This window comes from Anser anser, assembly GCF_964211835.1.
Source record: "Anser anser genome assembly, chromosome: 2".
Taxonomy (NCBI): Eukaryota; Metazoa; Chordata; class Aves; order Anseriformes; family Anatidae; genus Anser; species Anser anser.
This window is the reverse complement of record NC_139721.1, coordinates 161,564,067-161,582,297: the sequence shown is the minus strand read 5'-3', so window position 1 is coordinate 161,582,297 and position 18,231 is coordinate 161,564,067. Positions and strand designations below refer to the sequence as shown.

The following is an 18,231-nucleotide window of genomic DNA, read 5'->3' as shown; positions in this document are numbered from 1 at the left end:
GAGGCATGGTTTCATTCTGGGATTCGACTTACAGATGGAAACATCCATGTTCAGAGGTCTGTGTGGGGTACAATTTCATGGGCTGTGTGTAAAAAATACTATTACAGTTAATGGGGATGAGACCAATCAAGAGATCCATCTGTCCAGTGACTACAGAAGGACAGTTTGTAGAGAGATCTGCTTCTACGAGTCTTTATACGACACTTACCCTGTGTGACTTGACCAGTGGATGCCAATGAGGTGGGGAATCCATGCCCTGTTGGTTTGTGGAAGAAAAAGGGATGGATCACCTGTTCCTCCTGGCTTCTAACACGAAATCTATGTGCGTGGGGTCTCCGAGAGAGGACATCTGTCAAGGGTTAAACTGGCTCAGCTCAGTTTCTTATAGAAAAGGCAGAGCAGGCTATGTGCAACCAGAGTGCATGGAAATATAATTACTTGTTTTCTGAAAACAGCAGCAGTGCTCTGCTGGGAACATATAATCTTAATTCTCTAATTTCATAGGCTTTGGGTGCACAGCTTTGCCCGAGAAAAGAGAATACGTTAGCTTTGAAAATACTCTGAGGGGCGAGTGTGCTTCAATTGCTTCTAAAAACATGCACAGACTTTGTGGCACCAGAAGCAAGCCAAGAAATGTGCTGCCTGAGGGAAAGTGAGATAGGGAGGAATTCACATGTTCTGGTTACCAGCGCTGCTCTCAGCCACCGTAGGGGTCTGGGTAGAGAGCAGGGGTTACAAGCAACAAGCTGGTGGAGTGAAGAATACAAATCAGGAGGATATCTTATAGATTTCTGTTGCTACACAAAATTTGTTGCAGCAAACAGATGTGCATTTGAAACCCTCCAGGACTATCTGGTTGTAGTTACCAGCCATTGCAGTCTGGCTTTGGCAGGTGGGAAATTTGGGATTGTTTATGTTAAAATAGTGCTTTTCTTTTTCTCTCAATGTAAAATAAATAAATAAATAAGATAAAATAAGATTAATAAAATAAAATAAAATAAAATAATAAAATAAAATAAAATAAAATAAAATAAATAAAATAAAATAAAACAAAACAAAAAATAAAATAAAATAGGAGTGTCTTTACTCCTTGTTCAGTGACTCCCCTGCTTAGATGGGAGTCACCATGTGATAAGCAAAGGATGCGAAAGAGGATTTCTAATTCTCTGACTCCCAGGTCTCTCCTTGCTGCAGCTTTCCAGGCTCTTCTGACACCGAGGACAGCACCTACCTTTGTGATTGAAGTCGTAGATGTACTCTGGACATGGCATAGCCACCACTTTGCCTGGCACGCCTTCCGGCCAGCAGACAATGCCATCCCACTCAGGAAGACAAAAGCCATCTGGGGAAGAGACACAAACATAAAAAGGAGTCACTCAACCTGCAGAGGTGACATTTATCCCTCAGACCCAGAGTTTTGAAAGGGTTGTCCATGAAAAACTGCCAACACTGCTCTTGGGCATCATTCCATTTTTCTTCTCAGTGTTTAGCTCCAGAAGGCGTAGCGTCTCCCAGGTTTTAGTTCAGAAGGATGTGGTCGGCTGTGGGATAACTGGTGAGCACTCTCTGAGGGGGGGCAGCACTTTTCTTCATCCAGAGAGTGGTGAGGCACTGACACAGGCTGTCCAGAGAGGTTGTGGATGCTCCATCCCTGGAGGTGCTCAAGGGCAGGCTGGATGGGGCCCTGAGCAACCTGATCTGGTGGGTAGCATCCCTGACCATAGCAGCGAGATGGAATTAGATGAATTTTAATGTCCCTTCCAACCCAAGCCGTTCTCTGGTTCTGTGATTCTGGAAGCTTGCTTTTACCTGTGAGCTGGAAAAGAACAGAAATGGGGCAGGAGAGCAGAGTGGAGAACAGGAGGACTTGAGCACTCAGGACTCTGCAGACTTCTGGGCAACCTGGAGGTGGCTGAGGGAGCTTGGCTGGATGTAGGCTTGATGTGGCAGCAGAGGATTAAGCCTGGGCTACAGTACCATACCAAGGAGATAAAATATGTTGGGGTTACATTATTGTGAGGCTCATACCTAGCAGTTCAGGCCTCCCTGAAAGGCAGTCATTCCCACAGATGAGATTGGTTGTGATTTCATGCCTAGAGACCATCAATCCAAATTCAGCTATCATCTTTACTTATCTTTTGCATCAGCCTGTGCTATGCTGCACCACAATGTTTTGCTGCTTTCTCAGATGCATTTGCTTGCCTGATTTTGACTCCATTAGCCCCAGATTCCCTCTCCCCCTGTTTCCCTGGGATGTCATCATGGGGCAAGATGCAGGTCATGCACTGATTGATTTGGAGCTGTGCCCATGCTAATTGCCTGGCAGTGTACACATGCTGATTGACGCTCCTTCGCCTGCTGCCAAGCACAGCATACGATGGTTGAGTTTTCCCAGCTTTTCCCCTTGCTTTCTCACTAGTTTGTATTTCTGCCTTTTGTTCAGTCACCAATTTTCACAAAATGAGAAGAAAGAAAATGGGCAGGTGGAGAATATCCTGGGAGAAGTTTATCGCTCTGTGTGGTACCACTTTGAAAGGCTAAGTGCTACTTCCTAACTTTTTGGGAACGGAGTGGTGTGATGGTTGTTAGTGGATTTTTCTTCAAATCATCCTTGTTATGCCTTTTTTTCCTTGAAGAAAGCTAAAATACACTTGAAGGAGAAACCCTGCTTCCCCCCATGAGGTCTCCCTCTTCCCTCTGCATATGATAGTTACTTGAAGAAATCTGATTTATGTGCTTTGTGCAAGGAAAAGCAGAAGGACAAACCGAGAAAAAAGTCCTTTCTCACCTTATACACTTTTCTAAAAATTGTCGAGTATGTGTAAGTAAGTATTTAAAGTACTCTAATTCTTGTTTTGCAGTTTGCTGAAACTTGAGAAGTAATTAAGCAGGTCTTCTATCACCCTGAAATCATGAGAAACTTTGCTTCTCTCTTCACTAATAGACGTCCTGGACAATCCTGCAGAGTACCCTATGTGAGCAGGTGGGCTGAGAGGGGTCAGGAGGGAGTCTGCTCGCCATGGGGTCTGTCACCGGCTTCCAAAAGAGCTGAGAAGCAGCCCTGGTTTATTTGGTGTGCAAGGGACAACGCCACCACTTGCCCACATTTGAAGGGCCAAGACATCCTCCAGGCTGCTAGAAAGCTGTGGGAAATGACCCCGTGTTCAACACCACTTTAAGAAGAAGGAAGCCAAATCCACCCTCCACCTCCTACGTCCTTCCAGCTTGTTGGTTGCCCCTTCCCTGCAGCTTTTATTCCTAAGCTCCCATTCCCATGAGGGAGCACGTTCCCGTGCTGAAGTGTGGTTCAACACGGGCTGTTTCCCATCCCTGAGGAGACTGGGAGGACTATGTCCCCAAATTTAACCTAGTGCTTGCATACTCATTTCAGTTGGGCTGTGTTAACCACCAGTTAAAATCCAGCTACAGTAGCACATTTGAAGTGAAAACCAATTGCTGGTGAATCTGCTCGAGCTCCGCTTTCAGAGCAGCCCCTGGACTCTGTACCAATGGCAGCCCACAAAAGGAGTTTATCAACGGCACATAAAGTGTCTGACAGAGAGAAATTACATGAGAATCAAAATAAAATGGAACAACCTGCTCTTATCTGCAAAAGAGCTCCACTAGCAAAGAAATGATAAGCATGGTCAAGATCTCAGAGTGTTTCATTAATATTAAAGCTGGTGCTTTAGCAATCTTTCACCCAAACGGCAATTTATCCTTTATAATGCATATGCTTTCACAAGATTAAATAAGAATCCAGGTTTGCTTTAAAAACCTTTAGCTGGTGTGGTGCCTTTCAGGGTCAGAGCTGACAGTGATCAATTCAGTTTGCTGGCATTTTTGGACATGAAAAACATCAGAAAAACTCATAATTTAACAGCCTATTCCTTATCTTTCATTTAGTGTTGATGAAAAGGACCAGACTAATCACCGCCTATCTTCTAAAGCATTTACTAGGAGTGGGGGAAGAGGAGCTAGAATTCCTTGGCATCAGTGTGATAAAAAGGAGGAAGAAGTTTATTGCATGTTCTCTGCTCTGAGTCACATTAGAGGAAGATTAATACTAGATTTCCTATTCATGAGAACTGCGTAAGCCCTGCCATTTGGCTCATTGTGTTGCAGGATAACTTACACCATGAAAAACAGTTAGTTTATTTTTTTTTTAGTTCTCTCTAAAGATCAAAAGAAAAAGGAAAAAAATGTCCCACAAAATTTGGATTAGGTCAAAATGTTATTGCTTCTGAGTTCTTTCTGCAGACAAGAAAATAAATAAAGATTTCATTTAGCCCTCAAAGTGCTCTTGATTAAAATAAAATAATTCTTCTTACAAAATAAATAAATTTGGGTAGATTTTAAAATGAACACTATGGAGAAGCAACAATGAGGAGAGGAAAAAAAGTGATCTGAACGCCTGCTGTGGAAGTCCTTCCACTTTTCTAATGTGTTCAGAATGACTTGCAAAGTTCAGCCTTCCCTCGTGAACAGTTTCATTAAATATCCCACAGCAATTTTTGTCCAGAAAATGTTAATTTGAAAAAGTGTCTGGTGGTACTCCTTCCCATGTTGTAAACACCACCCCCCCCCCAACACTTGCAATAGACAAATGCAAAGGAAAACCGATACTTTCTGGATAACAGAATATCAAATTATTTACTTTTGCTTCTTTATTCCCTACTGTCACCCCCCACAGAAGCAGAGGGTTGAAGGCGCTGTGCAGGAAACATGGTGAAAACTGGCATTGGGACCCCTGTGGACCGCTGCTTTATCATGTGGGCAATCTGGGGAGCCATCAGCTGTCCCAGAAATCTGAAAAAAAAATGATCTCTGGCATATCTCACTGCATCTGAAATCTTCCAGTGCCTCTATGTGTTTACCCATGGAATTGATTCGTTAAAGCCATCAAGGATCTCATGGGACTCAATCTTCAGGAACCATCTGAGTTTCCCCCCAAAAAGTGCAAATGAAACTGTTGCCACTATTGTGAACTGTTATGACACAAACATCCTTAACTTCTTCTCCACCTCTTCACCTCCCACTCCTTCTCCCGCCCGGCTCCATGCTTTGAAAACCCATTTCAGACAAATTCAAAAGAAGGGTAAGAAATCTCAGTTGTCATTTCCTTCCTGCAAATTTCTCTGGGAGCGATGATTTGTAGAGACCTCCACCACATCCTTTCCTGCCGCCATCACTCCACTGTCTCTCTGGTCTGCACAGCAGACACCTTTACAATTAATTTTGCTTCAGACCACTGGTGTAATAGTCGGGACCAATTGAGACTAAATTCTGCATCTTCTGACTCCAACTTTCCTCTGTTTTGCTCACTCCAGAGATCATTTAGCAACAGAACTGGTGATGAAATGGAGACGAAAGGTATCACATATTCCATTGGTATTGTGCTGGAATCCAAACAAGACTTTTTGTTTTTCTGTTTTCTCAAATGTTTCCTCCAAATGTTTTTTCTTGGTTTAGAAAAATATTAACACTACTAGTAACTTGGCTCCTTCCTGCTGTGTTCCTTTTCTCCTGGTCATTTCTCAAAACAAATCTACATTGAATTACAAGAAAAAAATCTGAAAAATGGTGAGGAGAATCAGGAAAACAATATAAAAATCCACAAGCTGACAAGTTTTCCTGATGACTATATATTAAAAAAAATATAAATTTTATAACTTTTATTATAAGCTGCCATTATTATTATTTTTTAAACATCCACCACCTGCAAGTAATGTGCTTTTGGTACGCTAAAAATAAGTAAGTCTGTCCTGAGACACTGTTAATAATGTTTAGAAGGGATCATCAGAAGGGATCCGGTTTGTTGTAAATCCTGACTGAAAAGCTCTTGACAAATTCCTCTTTTTGGTGAAAAATAGTTTGAGGGTTCAAATATGCTGTTTGGATCAATGCAAGTGGGCAGCTTTGGGAAAAAAGGTTGCATGTTCCAAGTGAACTGTGAATGCTAAACATTTATTTCCTTGGAAGAAGTAGTAGAATTCACTGAAGATGTAAGTCAAAAGGAATGCATAAACTTTAAGAAAACATGTAAATCTCATGCATATCCCACATCCTAAGTGTCTTGGACATGTATCAGTCATTTGGGCAATGCTGGATGGAAGATATGGCTTGTGTCTCAGGCATGTACATAAATGGGAGAAGCTCCTTTGCATTCAGAGCTGTAGCTGTAACTTAAAAATGGAGAGAGAGAAGGGGGGAATGGCACCAGAGATTCTTATATTTAGAGGACATCACCAACAACTTTGGTGCTTTTTCATGACACTGTGAGTGGCTGGGTGTAAAGTAAGACTTCCTCCTTCTCTGGAGCGTTTACAGATGCTTCATCCTGGTGTCTCCCTTTCCGTTTCCTTGGTTTGGTATGAGTTCAGGGAGACACAGTGATTGTCCTTGTGGAGGAAGTGAGGAGCAGTGGTTTTCCTTGGAGGCTGCACATTCAAACAGAAATGATGTTGGGACTGTTCCCTCACCCTCCATGAGTTCAGCCTCTGTCACCTGTAGCAGAACAGGGCTGGGCTCTGTGTTTGAAGAGAGTTTCTGGGTTCTCCGCCAGGTAAAAAACCTAAGCTCTTAAGATGGGTTAAGCAAACCCACCTTGCTAAGTAGCTTGCTGGATCCAAATGATATCCTGTGTGCTTGTCTCAAAAGTAAGAGATGCTCATGGGGCAACCTGCTTTAGCTGGCAGTCCTGTGGTCCCTATTGCCACCAGGGCTGGAGAGGGATAGCACTTTCACTCACTAGATTTCAGTCACTAATAAACACATATTCAAGCCTGTGTTCTCTGCTTAGACTCTCGGACTACAAAGCTATCACAGCCAGGTTGGTAGAAGTCAACTGCTGAGGCTGGAATCGAAGCTTTGTCTCCTAAGGTATATTCTGCTTCTTCATTCCACTGTAATTTGCTAGAGGAGGCTTCACAGGTCCTGACGTGTCCTTGCTACAGGTCAAAGAAAATAGCCTCTCCGGGGGAAAGTTTGTAAATTCCTTTGGCAAAGAGAAACAGAAAGAAAAAAATCTTCCAGCGATGGGGAAGGACTAGTAGAGTGAAAGAATTTACTGGTGTCTCTGAAGGAAAATAAAATAAAATAAAATAAAACAAATAACAGAGAATGAGAAAGAAGGTTTTTCTTATCCTATTGGTAAGCCTTATGAACAGAGATGAGCTCTGGAAGTGGGAGAAGATGCATAAATAAGCATGTGCAAACTGGCAGTGAACAAAGCTCATTCTGGAAATTAAGACAGAGCTTCTGCCCTTCAGATGATCTTGTTCAGGATGAGAACTCTGGAAACAACAACAGGTTTTGTGTCCCTAAATGGTGTTAAGGTGGCATCTGATTAGATGGAATGGATGCTGCAACACTTAGGTACAACAACTTCCTAGGTACAAAGAAGCCAACACAGCCCCTTCTATAAGTACTTGCTATGCCCTCATCTCCTGAGATGGAGATTCCCAGCTCACCACTTCCTCAAGATAAGCTAAACTGCAGCAGAGCTCAGCTTTCTTCCACCATTTCACTGTAAACCTCACCTCCAGTTTCCTGATGAATTTCCCTTAAGGCTATTTTACTTTGCTCTTCAGACCATTTCTCCAGCTCACTTGAGACCTCTTACATTCAAGTCCTGTTTAATCTAGGTTCTTCCTCATGTCTATACCTCCACCGAACAGCTCACATGTGTTGTCAAAACTTCTTGGTCTTATTATTCATAGTAGGTTCATTTTTTGGATGGTAAAGGTGGGACCTAATATTACACACTTCTTAAATATATGTATACATTTGCTGATTTCAAATGGCAGCATCTCAGGATCATTGAAATGGGGTTGCTTCCCCAAACATTCCTCAGTTCTCTATTCCAAAGCTACCAGCACCTCAGTGAAAGGCACTGAAAGACGTGGTCCTCCACAATAATCTCACTACACTGGGCAGGTATAAGTCACGACTCTGATTTATTTCTCTGCATCTGCATGCCATTTTGTTATAGTTTGTCTTTGCCCACCTTATAAGGCTGCCCTGCAAAACCCTCCAGGAGTTGTGCCTCATTGCCTGTGGTGTCTGAAGGTTACCATTATAGCATACCCATTCCAGTTGGTTGGACTGTCGTGAATGCTCCCTTACAGCAGCGCCATACTACAGAGAGGTTATAGTTGCACCTATTACTGTAGTTTTAGAACAGACGTGCCTTACAGCTCTCCTTAGTCCTTGAGGGTTGAAATCTCATTGCACGGAAATTGTCTTCATTAGTGCAAGCCAGTAAGCTATTCAGGACGGAGCAAGCAAATGCTGTTTGATACCACTGCTGCGGGACTTGGCTTTTGAAGGTTGGAAGGCTGGTCTTTTTGCTTGGTAAAAGGGCACATGAGTCTCTCCAGTTTGCTCTGCACAACCCCTTTCTTCATCTCTGCTTGCACACCTGAGCCCTGTCGGTATTCCCAGCACACTGCAGGTTGCTCAAGTGGAGGAGGGAGGGAGGGAGAGGTGAGGTGCTTTCGGGCCATGCCTGCTCACTGCTCAGACTGCATCCCCGGGATGCACTGAAGGCTATTCTCCCTTGCCTGTCACATTTCCCTTGCCTCCTTCCCCCTGTCCTTCCCCCCAGTCTCAATTCCGAGTCCTATGCAAACGGTACATGCATGTGGAGAACACATTAAAACCATCTGTGAAGCTGCTTGGCAGCTGGATAAATGCAAACATGGTCTCGAGGTGTTTATCTAGGGGTATGGAATATAAATCAGACCGACTTCTTCTGGCACCATGCAAGGCACCAGGGAGACCACATTTGGAATACGGTGTGCAATTGTGGTCACTCTATTACGGGAAGGACATTTGGTGGATTGGAAACAGGCAGGGAGGAGCAACCAAAAAAATGACCCAGCATTTTGGGACAGGACGGGGAGAAGGGGAGGCTTGGAGGGCCAGTGGCTCTGCATAGGGTGTTTGGTGCTGCAGATATATTTCAGACCTGGCTGTCAGAGCATGTGTGTGTGTGTTTATCTCTGTATAGATGTGTAGGTGGGTATGTGTGCAGAAGGGTGTGTGCTGTTGTTGGCCTATGCTGTGCAACGCAGAAGTGTGTATCTGTTTTGGGGAATGATGCTCTTCATGCCTCCAAGGGCATTTGCATGGGTATCTGGGGATGTGGTGTTGCAGTGGAGGTGTGCACGGTGTGCCCTGTGTCAGTGTGCACATCCATAAAGACCTGGGGGTGTGCATGGGCAGTCTGAGTGGGAGGAGAAGTGAAGGATGGATGCAGGTCCCCAGAGACTTTTGCTGGGCTTTAATGAGTAGAGCACCCCTTGCATGCTCAGTCCTAGAGGAAACGTTCTTTGAAGGGGAGAGATGCATGGGGCTAGGGGCTATTTCTTGTCACACCATGTCTTTCCCCTCCCTAAGGCAGAATGGGAAAACCACAAACTTATGAATGCTACCAGACAATTGCTAACAGGACACAGCTCTGGAGGGACGGCCGCCCTGACATCACTAGCCCATTTCCCATGCTGTCTGTCCCCTGCCAATCCCAAACTCAAACTACCGCCCCTTCAGCAGCCTCTGTGGTAGCACCCAACATGACAGCACTGGCCCTGCTCAGCCAAAGCACCCTCCTTCCCTCATTCTGCTGTGTCCAGGTCTTCCAAAACCCTCTAAATCTCCCTCTGCAAGCTGATAGTACTGGTCTTATAAATCATTAAAAATAAGTGTAGAAATAAGTGTAGTAACAAGTACTGCAGTGCAGCTGTTCCTGCGTATTGTTATTTACCCTTTCTCCATGCACACATGGACCATTTATTCCTATCATAACTCCTGATACTTGATCCTCCTGTGCATTGCAAGACCTATAACTCTGCTAAGAAGAAATTTTTCAGTGGGAATGGAAGGCTTTGGCCCATAAACATCTGCAGGTAGAGGCCAACTCTCAATATTACTTCTCTTTCTAGCTATAACTCAGGCATGAGCACAAGCTAGCTGTGAAGAGCTACAAGCCCTTGCTAGCCATCACAGCCTGCTGACTTGAATACTATCTGTAGCAGAGGGTTGGGGTGGGAGAACACATCTCTCCATAGGTCTTCCGTGCTCTTTTGACCTATTCCAGAACAGACACAGACATAACGAGAAACCCAGTCTTGACCAAGACTCACTGATTACACCTATACCACTCCATACAGAAGAACACAACCTGTTCTCACGCCCTGTAAGCCCAGCATGGCTCATATCCATTTGAAATCCCCATCTTGCATACCCAAGAAGAACAGTCTTGTATGCGCTGCCATATGGAAAATTCTTCTGGCGCATGCTAGTCTGTAAATAGTGTCTACAGGGGCAGTGATGGTTGTCCCAGGTTGAAACTGTGTGGGGAGCATGCTAAAAAGGGATGGTGAGGTTGTCTGGGGGGCAACGTTTGTGCCACAGCTGTGGTCCAGACTTGCTGAGCTGTGAGGACTGAGGGTCCACAGACAGGGAGAAGCTAAAAGAGCAGGAGAAGATACGAGGTTTATGGAGGTCTGGGATGTTCAGGCAAATCTGGAGTGCCCTGAATGCTTTTATATCCCTTGGCTTCAAGGGCACCTGAGGCTGCTCCCTACCTCTGAGGACACCCTGGCAGGATGGATGACCAGGGATGGGGCTTGAGCCTCTGGGAAGAGAGCCAGGAGCAGATTGTGAGCTTCTGCAAGCCCAGAGATTGCCTGGGCTTGGGCATGGGTCCTTTAGGGACAATGGAGCAATAAACTCAGGCAGGCAACCCACATACCTTGGGTAAAAACACACGGCTTCTCAACTAAAAATAACCCCTCTCCCTAGCAAACAGGTTTATTTATTAAAAAAACAAGCCATTCTGAGGCAAATTGCAACACCTAGGACTCTGAAAAAGGACTGCCGATGGCCTTTGCTAATAACAGGTTTGTGTAAAAATCTCTCTTCCCCCACAAAATGTCCCATCTCCTCTTCCAAACCAGGGAAAGACAGACTTTTAATTCATGGGCAAAAAAAAATCAGGTCTGATGGCTTACGGCTGGGAATTTCACTTCATCCCCTTCCAGGTTTAACTTTGGGGTGGCATCAGGCTGCCCACCATGGCTGAAATCTAATATTTATGTACGTAGATGAGAAATTTTAGGGTTTCCTGTTCTTTCTGAAAGGCTTTCATCTAGAAACTAAATTTAAAGAAAAAAGAAAAAGGGAAAAAAAGAGAGAAAAGAAGAAAGGAAGCCAAATGCTTGTGGGGACAGATTTTTTTTTTCCTTTTTTTTTTTTCCCTTTTTTTTGTTGTTGTTGTTTTGTTTTTAATTTTCTGGGTATCCGTTAGCTAAAAGTGACAGACGAGGAACATATCCTGACGCAGGGCTGTGTGGAAGCACGCTGGACTGGCACAGGTCCACACGGGGCTGTGCCCATATCAACCCCATTCAGCGGGGGTCCACAGCAAGCCCTCAGGCTCAGAGATATTCCTGGGGGGTGAGTTGGGGAAGAGGGCACTGCCGACGTGGTCTGTGCTAGGAGGGAAGGAGGGGACTCACCCTCTACTAGTTAGCTTAAAACTAATGAAAGGTAACATTTTTAGGGGGAAATATAATGTAATTTGGAGTTTTTACAGATAAATAGTGTTTCATTACTGTTGAAGGAAGTTTATATTATCTCTTTTTTTAAACCTTTGTTTGCTAAGTCTTTCCTTTGGACCATCAACCTTGCTCACAGTCACACGAGAAACAGCCACATGTTCCCACTCTCCAGAAATCCCCGGCGAATCCGTGCTTCACCCTAATACTTCTCGGTCCCTGCCACTGTCAGAATGGGGCTTAGACGTGGCTGTGGTTAAGTTGCATCAAATTGAACAAGGCATTGCTGAGCCATGACAGCAGATAATATATTTGAATACTCCAGTTGACAGCCTACTTGCCTGGTCTATCAGGGCATGGGCCAAGGATCAAAGGAAAATTGAAACCAAGACAGATGTTGAACATCCCTTCCAGCCTTTAGAAGTCTCCTTCCAATGAACATCTCCTTCCAGCCTCTACAAGAAGGGTGAATGCCACTGCTCTCCGTGCACCTGCCAACCATTTCCTTTTTTCACAACATCCAGTCCAAATTTTAGGCATGCTAGCTGGGGTTTTAGAGCCATTTTTAGTAGCTGGAGCCACGTTGGATCAGGCCTGGCACAAAGATGACGCCAGTGCTGGCCAGGGAGGAAGAACTACACAACCACTCACTGGCCACTTGGATAGGAGCCGCCCTGGAAACTGCTGCTCTTTGGCACCGCACCACAAGGCACATGGCACTTGCTAACCATCATGCAGGCTAAGAAATAAAACTATGGATTTAATAAAACAGAGCCAGTAAAACCAGCAAAGGGAAAAGGACAACATGGATTGGCCTGGAGACCAACATCTTCCTGCTTCCAGAAGGCAGACGAGCATGATTTGAGATGCTCGTCTCTTCTGGGCTTGCTGCTTCCCAGGGAAGAGCTAATGAAGTCCATGCACAGGCAGGATCACATTTTGCAGTCAAAGAGCCAGTGCTGGTTTGTGTCTCCAGCCCAAATCCAAGCCTGAACTGGAGGAGTGGTGCACAGAAACCTGCTCCCCAATCTCATGGGGCAAGAAGTGGTGCTGGACTCACAGATCCCTCCCGCAGTGCATTTTCTTCACTTGCATTAATCTACGTAGACATTTCTAGCCCGTTATTAACAGGCAAACACATTAGGAGTGGGTAGCTACAAGGTGAAAAAGAGATCAGCAGATAACAGCCCCAAATCAAACTTTGGTGCTGAGCTGAGCTACTTTCTAACTTCTCCATAGATCTCTCTGAAATTCTGGTTGTTATTACTATTATATTTAAATGTTGGTTGCCTGTTAACTGTTTATCACATTAGTCTGAATGGACATTAGTTAGGGAAAAAAAAAATTGCAGTGCTGAACTGTGAGAGAAAGCAACGAATCTGAGACAAATCAATGCCCTCACTAAACTGAACGGGAATCTGCCAGTTCATACCAGGTGAAGAACTGGCCTGTGAAATGCACTCAGCAATGAGATGGGGGAAAAGAGGAAGAGAATCCAGGTACCCACTGCACTGCAGGAAATTTCAGATGTGCTTTCCTCATTTCAAAACAAAACCAGAGGCTTTACGGCAAGAATGATGATGAGAGTTTTGAGTTTCAGTCAAGTGGGATATGTCCAAAGATTTTCGTCGGTTTCTGTCCACCTGGATTTGAATCCTTGGAGCCTCACCTTGAATTCCAGGACAAAAGGAAATGTGGTTTGTGGCTTGCGCCCTGGCTGAAGAGTAAGGAGATGAGAACCCAAATCTTGGCTCTGCCACAGGCTCTCCTTTGAGATGGGAGGTGAGGCGTTGAATATCCCTGTGCGTCAGCTCTCAAGAATGAGGACAGCAGCCCTAGCAAGCTTTCGTGCCAGCTTACGTGATATTTCTTTCTATCAAAAAGAAAAAAAAATCAAAAAAAAACAAGGTGTCCCAGATTCTCTCACTGCTTCTGAAAACACAGACCATTGACTACTATAGAGTGGAATAAATAATGACAGCATGCTGCAATCACACCCAGGCAGGAGGAGGATCCAAGCAGCCATCTGCCAGGTGGTAGCTGGCAACTTCTGATGAAGAAGGATAGGCGAGCATCTAGGGTGATGGTGGGACAGGATGTGACAGCACTGAGTGGATGCACACACCTCTTGATGTGCAGCAGGGCCACACGGGTGTAATTAGAGCAGGCAACAAGAGATAAATCATCCTGGGCTTCCAAAACATCAGAGGCTTAGCAGGCAGTGCTCAGTGCAACACAGCTTACTCCAATACTTCTAATTCCTGGCTCTGCTTCTCTCCCTGTGACAGCCCTCTTGTTTATAGGGCTGTGTGATGAACCAGACCAGGAAGCTGATTCAGCTGAAAAACAAACTTCCTCCAAAAAGGCTCTTTCTCAGCTTGATCAGTTGCCCCATTTGGCCCTGCCCGAACTTCCATGCTAAAGGAATCCAAGATAGCAAATGAAGTCATGCTTTTTGTGGTAAGAAAACTGGCCTCTGCATGCACACGGGTCCTTACCATGTCTGTCACCACAGCCCATTTCTGCCTGGCCTTTGTTAGCCAACGCATCTCACCGAGGATATAGGCTTGTGCTGAAGTCACTCATCATAGAATCATTAAGGTTGGAATAGACCTTCAAGATCATCTGGTCCAACCATCACCCTACTACCAATGTCACCCACTAAACCATGTTCCTTCCCCTTGGTAGGGGGATGCCCTGTAGGACTAGTCAAGACATGGCGTGCAGTTAGGAGTGGATGGGACTACTTTTTCTCCTTGTCTGAGAGGGGAGATATTAAAACACCTCTGACACCTCCCAGGTAAGCTCATCTTAGAGAGCTACATTCAGTCCGGCTCAAATCTGGGTATGCACTTGAAGTGTTGGTGAAATCAGATTTTGCAGGAAGGGGTCCTCAAAAAGCTCCTTGGAGAAGCAGAAGCTGTCTGCAAAAGTGCTCACCCCGTGGCTCAGAGAGCTGCAGGAGGAGGTATAGGAGGTATCCCTGTGTGCCTGCGGCAATGGGTGCTTCTCTCAAGGTCTTCTGAAGCTGTTCCACCAGCCATAACGCTGAGCATGGAGGGGTGCCAGACAAAACTCTGCAGCAGGGATGCAAGAAGCATCAGCAGTCTTTGCTAGTTGCAGAGCCTGAGTGAATATGCGGTGCAAGGAAGCTCTAAAACAGCCATGGGGTCAAAGGTCTCTGTTCCTATGACCCTTGCGGTTTAGAGCTTCCCTGGAGAGATGGGACTCTTGAGTTCAAAGCTGCTCCTCATTGACTCAGGCCAGGGATTTTATGCTGTAACTTTCTCCTTTCCCAAGCATCTACGTCACGGGGCTGTCACTGGGGTGTCCTGTGGCTGGAGCTGAAGGCTGCGGCGCAGGCAGATCATAAAGCTGGGCAGATCATAAAGCTTGGATCCAACTCCTGCTCTAAAGCCTTTTTTGATACTTTCAGACAGAGTGAAGTGGAACTAATGGAAGAGACTTCAATCTCTTTTTTCACCTTTAACATGCCAGGCAGTGATGCATTGTTCCTGGGAGGCAGTGAGTTAGATTTAGATTCCTTCAAGCAGAGCTCAGCATAGCTTTTCCCCCTCGCGTGTGATTCTTAAACTAAGTGAAAAATGGCTGAAGAAATCTTGTCCTTTGACAACTGTGCGATGGGTTTTCCTTATGACCCCCAAAACAGATGAATTACCTAGACCTTTTCTCTCCAATTCTGTATCTGCTGCATTGTAGCTTGGCCATCATCAGTCCTCAATACCTGAGCCCTGAGGGCTGCAGAGAGGAGGCAATCTCTCCAAGGAGCTTCAACGTCACTACTTTGTAATTCTAAGTCCCCTGGGCAGGACTAATCATTGAAATGCTGGTTGGAAGGGACCTCTGAACATCTTGTCCAGCCTTCAGCCCAGTGTTAAGTGGTTCATCTAAATAGAAATCCTACGTTTAGTCTGTGATCCATATCTGGAGAGAGTTGGGACACAGATGTCACCCAAAGGTGCTCTCCTCCATCCACCAGCTCTAAAAGGAGCTCAAGATGTTCAAGCCCATTAGTAATCTACCTCTTCTGCATGCCACCATCACCAACACTGTGACCACTTTGGCTCAAATTCATATTGTCCTCTGGTGGTAACAGCTTTTGATTTATTGACATAGAAATAGTGGCACACTGGTGATGTGTGCTGCCATTATTGTTACACAGATTATTACATGGCACAGAGATCTTCCTGAGCAGGTCTGCCTGCAGATCACATGCTTTGCTTCCAGGAAAGGCCAGGTATTGCTGGGGCTGAACACACTGTGAAGTATAATTCTGTCCCCTACCACTAAAAGTCCAAAGACAAGACAGAGAAAGGACCAGGTGGGGTGGCAATACAAGAACAGTCCTTATGCCACCCAAACTGAATATCTGGAGCAGTATCACAGGAGAGTGCCTGAAGGCTTGGAGTGCTCACCCAGGATCCATATTGCTCCACGTCACGACCATTTTGCCCGCATATATTCTGCAGCTGAGGATTAGTACATTTAATTTTGAAAACTGTTGCCTTTTCCAAATTGCTTTCTTTTGCATCTGTAGTGAGGGAAGATGCAAAGGGATTAAGTCCTCCTCCATCTGGCTGAGAAGTGCACAGCCTCGTATGTCCTTGGGTGAGCAGCACAAATAGAAACCAGACCCCAGTTTCCATATCTTCAAAGAAGGAAAGGACTGGGCCTGACCACTTTTCACGCTGAGCTATGTGCAAAGACTGAGCTTGTGAGCCTTAGCCAAGAGATTTGATCACGCAGATTACAGCCTTTTGTTCTACCACCCCTCAGCACACAAGAAGGCCAAAAACTATTCATTCCTTCACACTCCTGGAGCATGTAGGGGTGGGAAAACCACAAAAATAGACTTTGAATTTTTCTGTTCACAAATATCCTGTAACATTATCATTTCGTGTGTTCAGGGGTGTCTGTAGCCTAAAATCTCTGGATGGCAGCTCCTCTGCTAAGTGGAAAGTTCTTTTCCAAACTGAAAGCCCTCCATCTTTGACATCCCAGAGGTGGTCTGGCAGCTCACTGCCCTGTGAAGCACAAGTGAGAACTGCTGGGGGAGTCACACAGGTGTGGCAAAGTAGGGGTTTTAACAGTATTTTAAGACACCATCTCTTGGGGAAGGCTAAGTAAGGGTTCTTTCTGCCTTTGGGTTGAGGAATCCCTTGCAGATGAGTTTGTTCCAGCTATCTACTGTTAATGATTGCACTGAGTCTTTAAAGCCTCGAGTGCACTGCTGTAGATATCAAGTTAATGATTCCTCCTTTTGGCTGGGCTACTTGGAAACAAGCAGAGGTTTTCTATGGAGGATGAAGCAGAAAACCAAAGTTTTATAGCTTTAGCAGCTCAGGATAACTTTTTCCAAGGCCAGGACTCAGCATGGGTCCATGAGATGTCTAAATGTCACTGGATTAGATCCCTCTCTGCTGCAGTCAAAGGAAGAGCTAATGCTGGTCTCATGGTTGAAGAACGAGGTCTTAAAGCAGGACCACGGGTGTGCTTACAAAACCCCATGATGGGATTCCTTTGTTCTACCAAAGTGACTGTGGTAAGGAGCCCCAAACCTGGTTGTTGGTTATACACAGTCACCATCTCCCCAGCCCTACCAACACTGCTGCTGCCCGTTAAGAGATCAAGGCAAAATGCTGATGGTCTCCTAGAGAAGGGCTAGAAAATAGGGTGTGAGAGCAAGACCAGCTGGTTGATATCACCCTGTCCCAAGGTAGGCAGGTGGTCTGAAGTACAACAGAAGGAAATGCCTTTGCACATATGTTTTTTTTAATGAGGTGTTAATTGGGCATTGGGTGAATAGGACAAAGAAGCACAGAGGATGTGGCTTGAGGTTTTGGCTGATGTAAAGCTGGAGGCCTGGAATAAACTGAAAGTGATTTTTTTTTTTTTTACAGCCCCTTCCTGTGATTTCCAACAGGAGAGAGACACCAGGTGGGCAGGCAGCTCTGCTCCAAATCACAGCTGGCTTTGGGGAGCTTTTTGTGGGCTGGTGATGAGGTCTCCAGGTCTCTCTGCCAGTGCTGGCTGTGGAAAGAGAGACCTCTAGGACGCTAAGGTGAAGGTAGGAGGCAATCTGCCTCATCCCCTGCTCTCAGGCAGTAGAGGGAGAGGGGACAGGATGCCCACGCAGGACTAGCTGGGTGGTGCAGGATGTCTCAATATACAGCCCTGGTGCCAATAATTAACACATGTGAGATTGATGAAAGAAACCAATGGGGGATGATTATTTTGCTGCCCACATGAGAGAGCTTTCTCCCTTCCTTCTCCCCCCAGTCCTACATCTGGTAGTAATTTTACAGCTCAAAATAGAAAGGAAGTAGAAGAGAGGGGCTTAGCCAAGCTTGGGCCCATTTGAGGAGAATAGAGACAATTTGTTCGAGGGAAACAGGAGGGGTGTTGGAAGGCTGCTTTGTTTCCCACACCACTTGTGTCCTGCTGCAAAGGTGTACTGGTGGGTGATGCCTCCCATGCATTGCCTGGGGTTTGGGTACAGCAATAAGGGCTGTAAGCCCATGACCATGTCTCTTGTATCCTCCAGACTCCCTGAATCTGGCATCTGGAACGGGAGAAAGCGGATGTGACGTCTATGCTTTCCAATACCTTGTGCTATAATATCTTTCTCATAGCTTAACCAGAAAAAAGG

The 18,231-nt window shown here is 45.3% G+C and overlaps 1 protein-coding gene across 4 annotated transcripts in view; it reads right to left on the bottom strand.

The window, feature by feature from the left end:
* Positions 1-18,231, bottom strand: part of PTH1R (parathyroid hormone 1 receptor) — a 125,453-nt gene that overhangs the window by 44,022 nt on the left and 63,200 nt on the right. For 2 of the 4 annotated variants that reach the window (XM_083824073.1, XM_083824074.1), the window contains one exon: positions 1,232-1,342. In XM_083824073.1, the coding sequence (XP_083680199.1) occupies positions 1,232-1,342 (111 nt within the window). Of the gene's footprint in view, positions 1-208; positions 948-1,231; positions 1,344-18,231 lie in introns of those variants that run through there. The other 2 variants (XM_083824075.1, XM_083824076.1) reach the window with 2 other exon arrangements.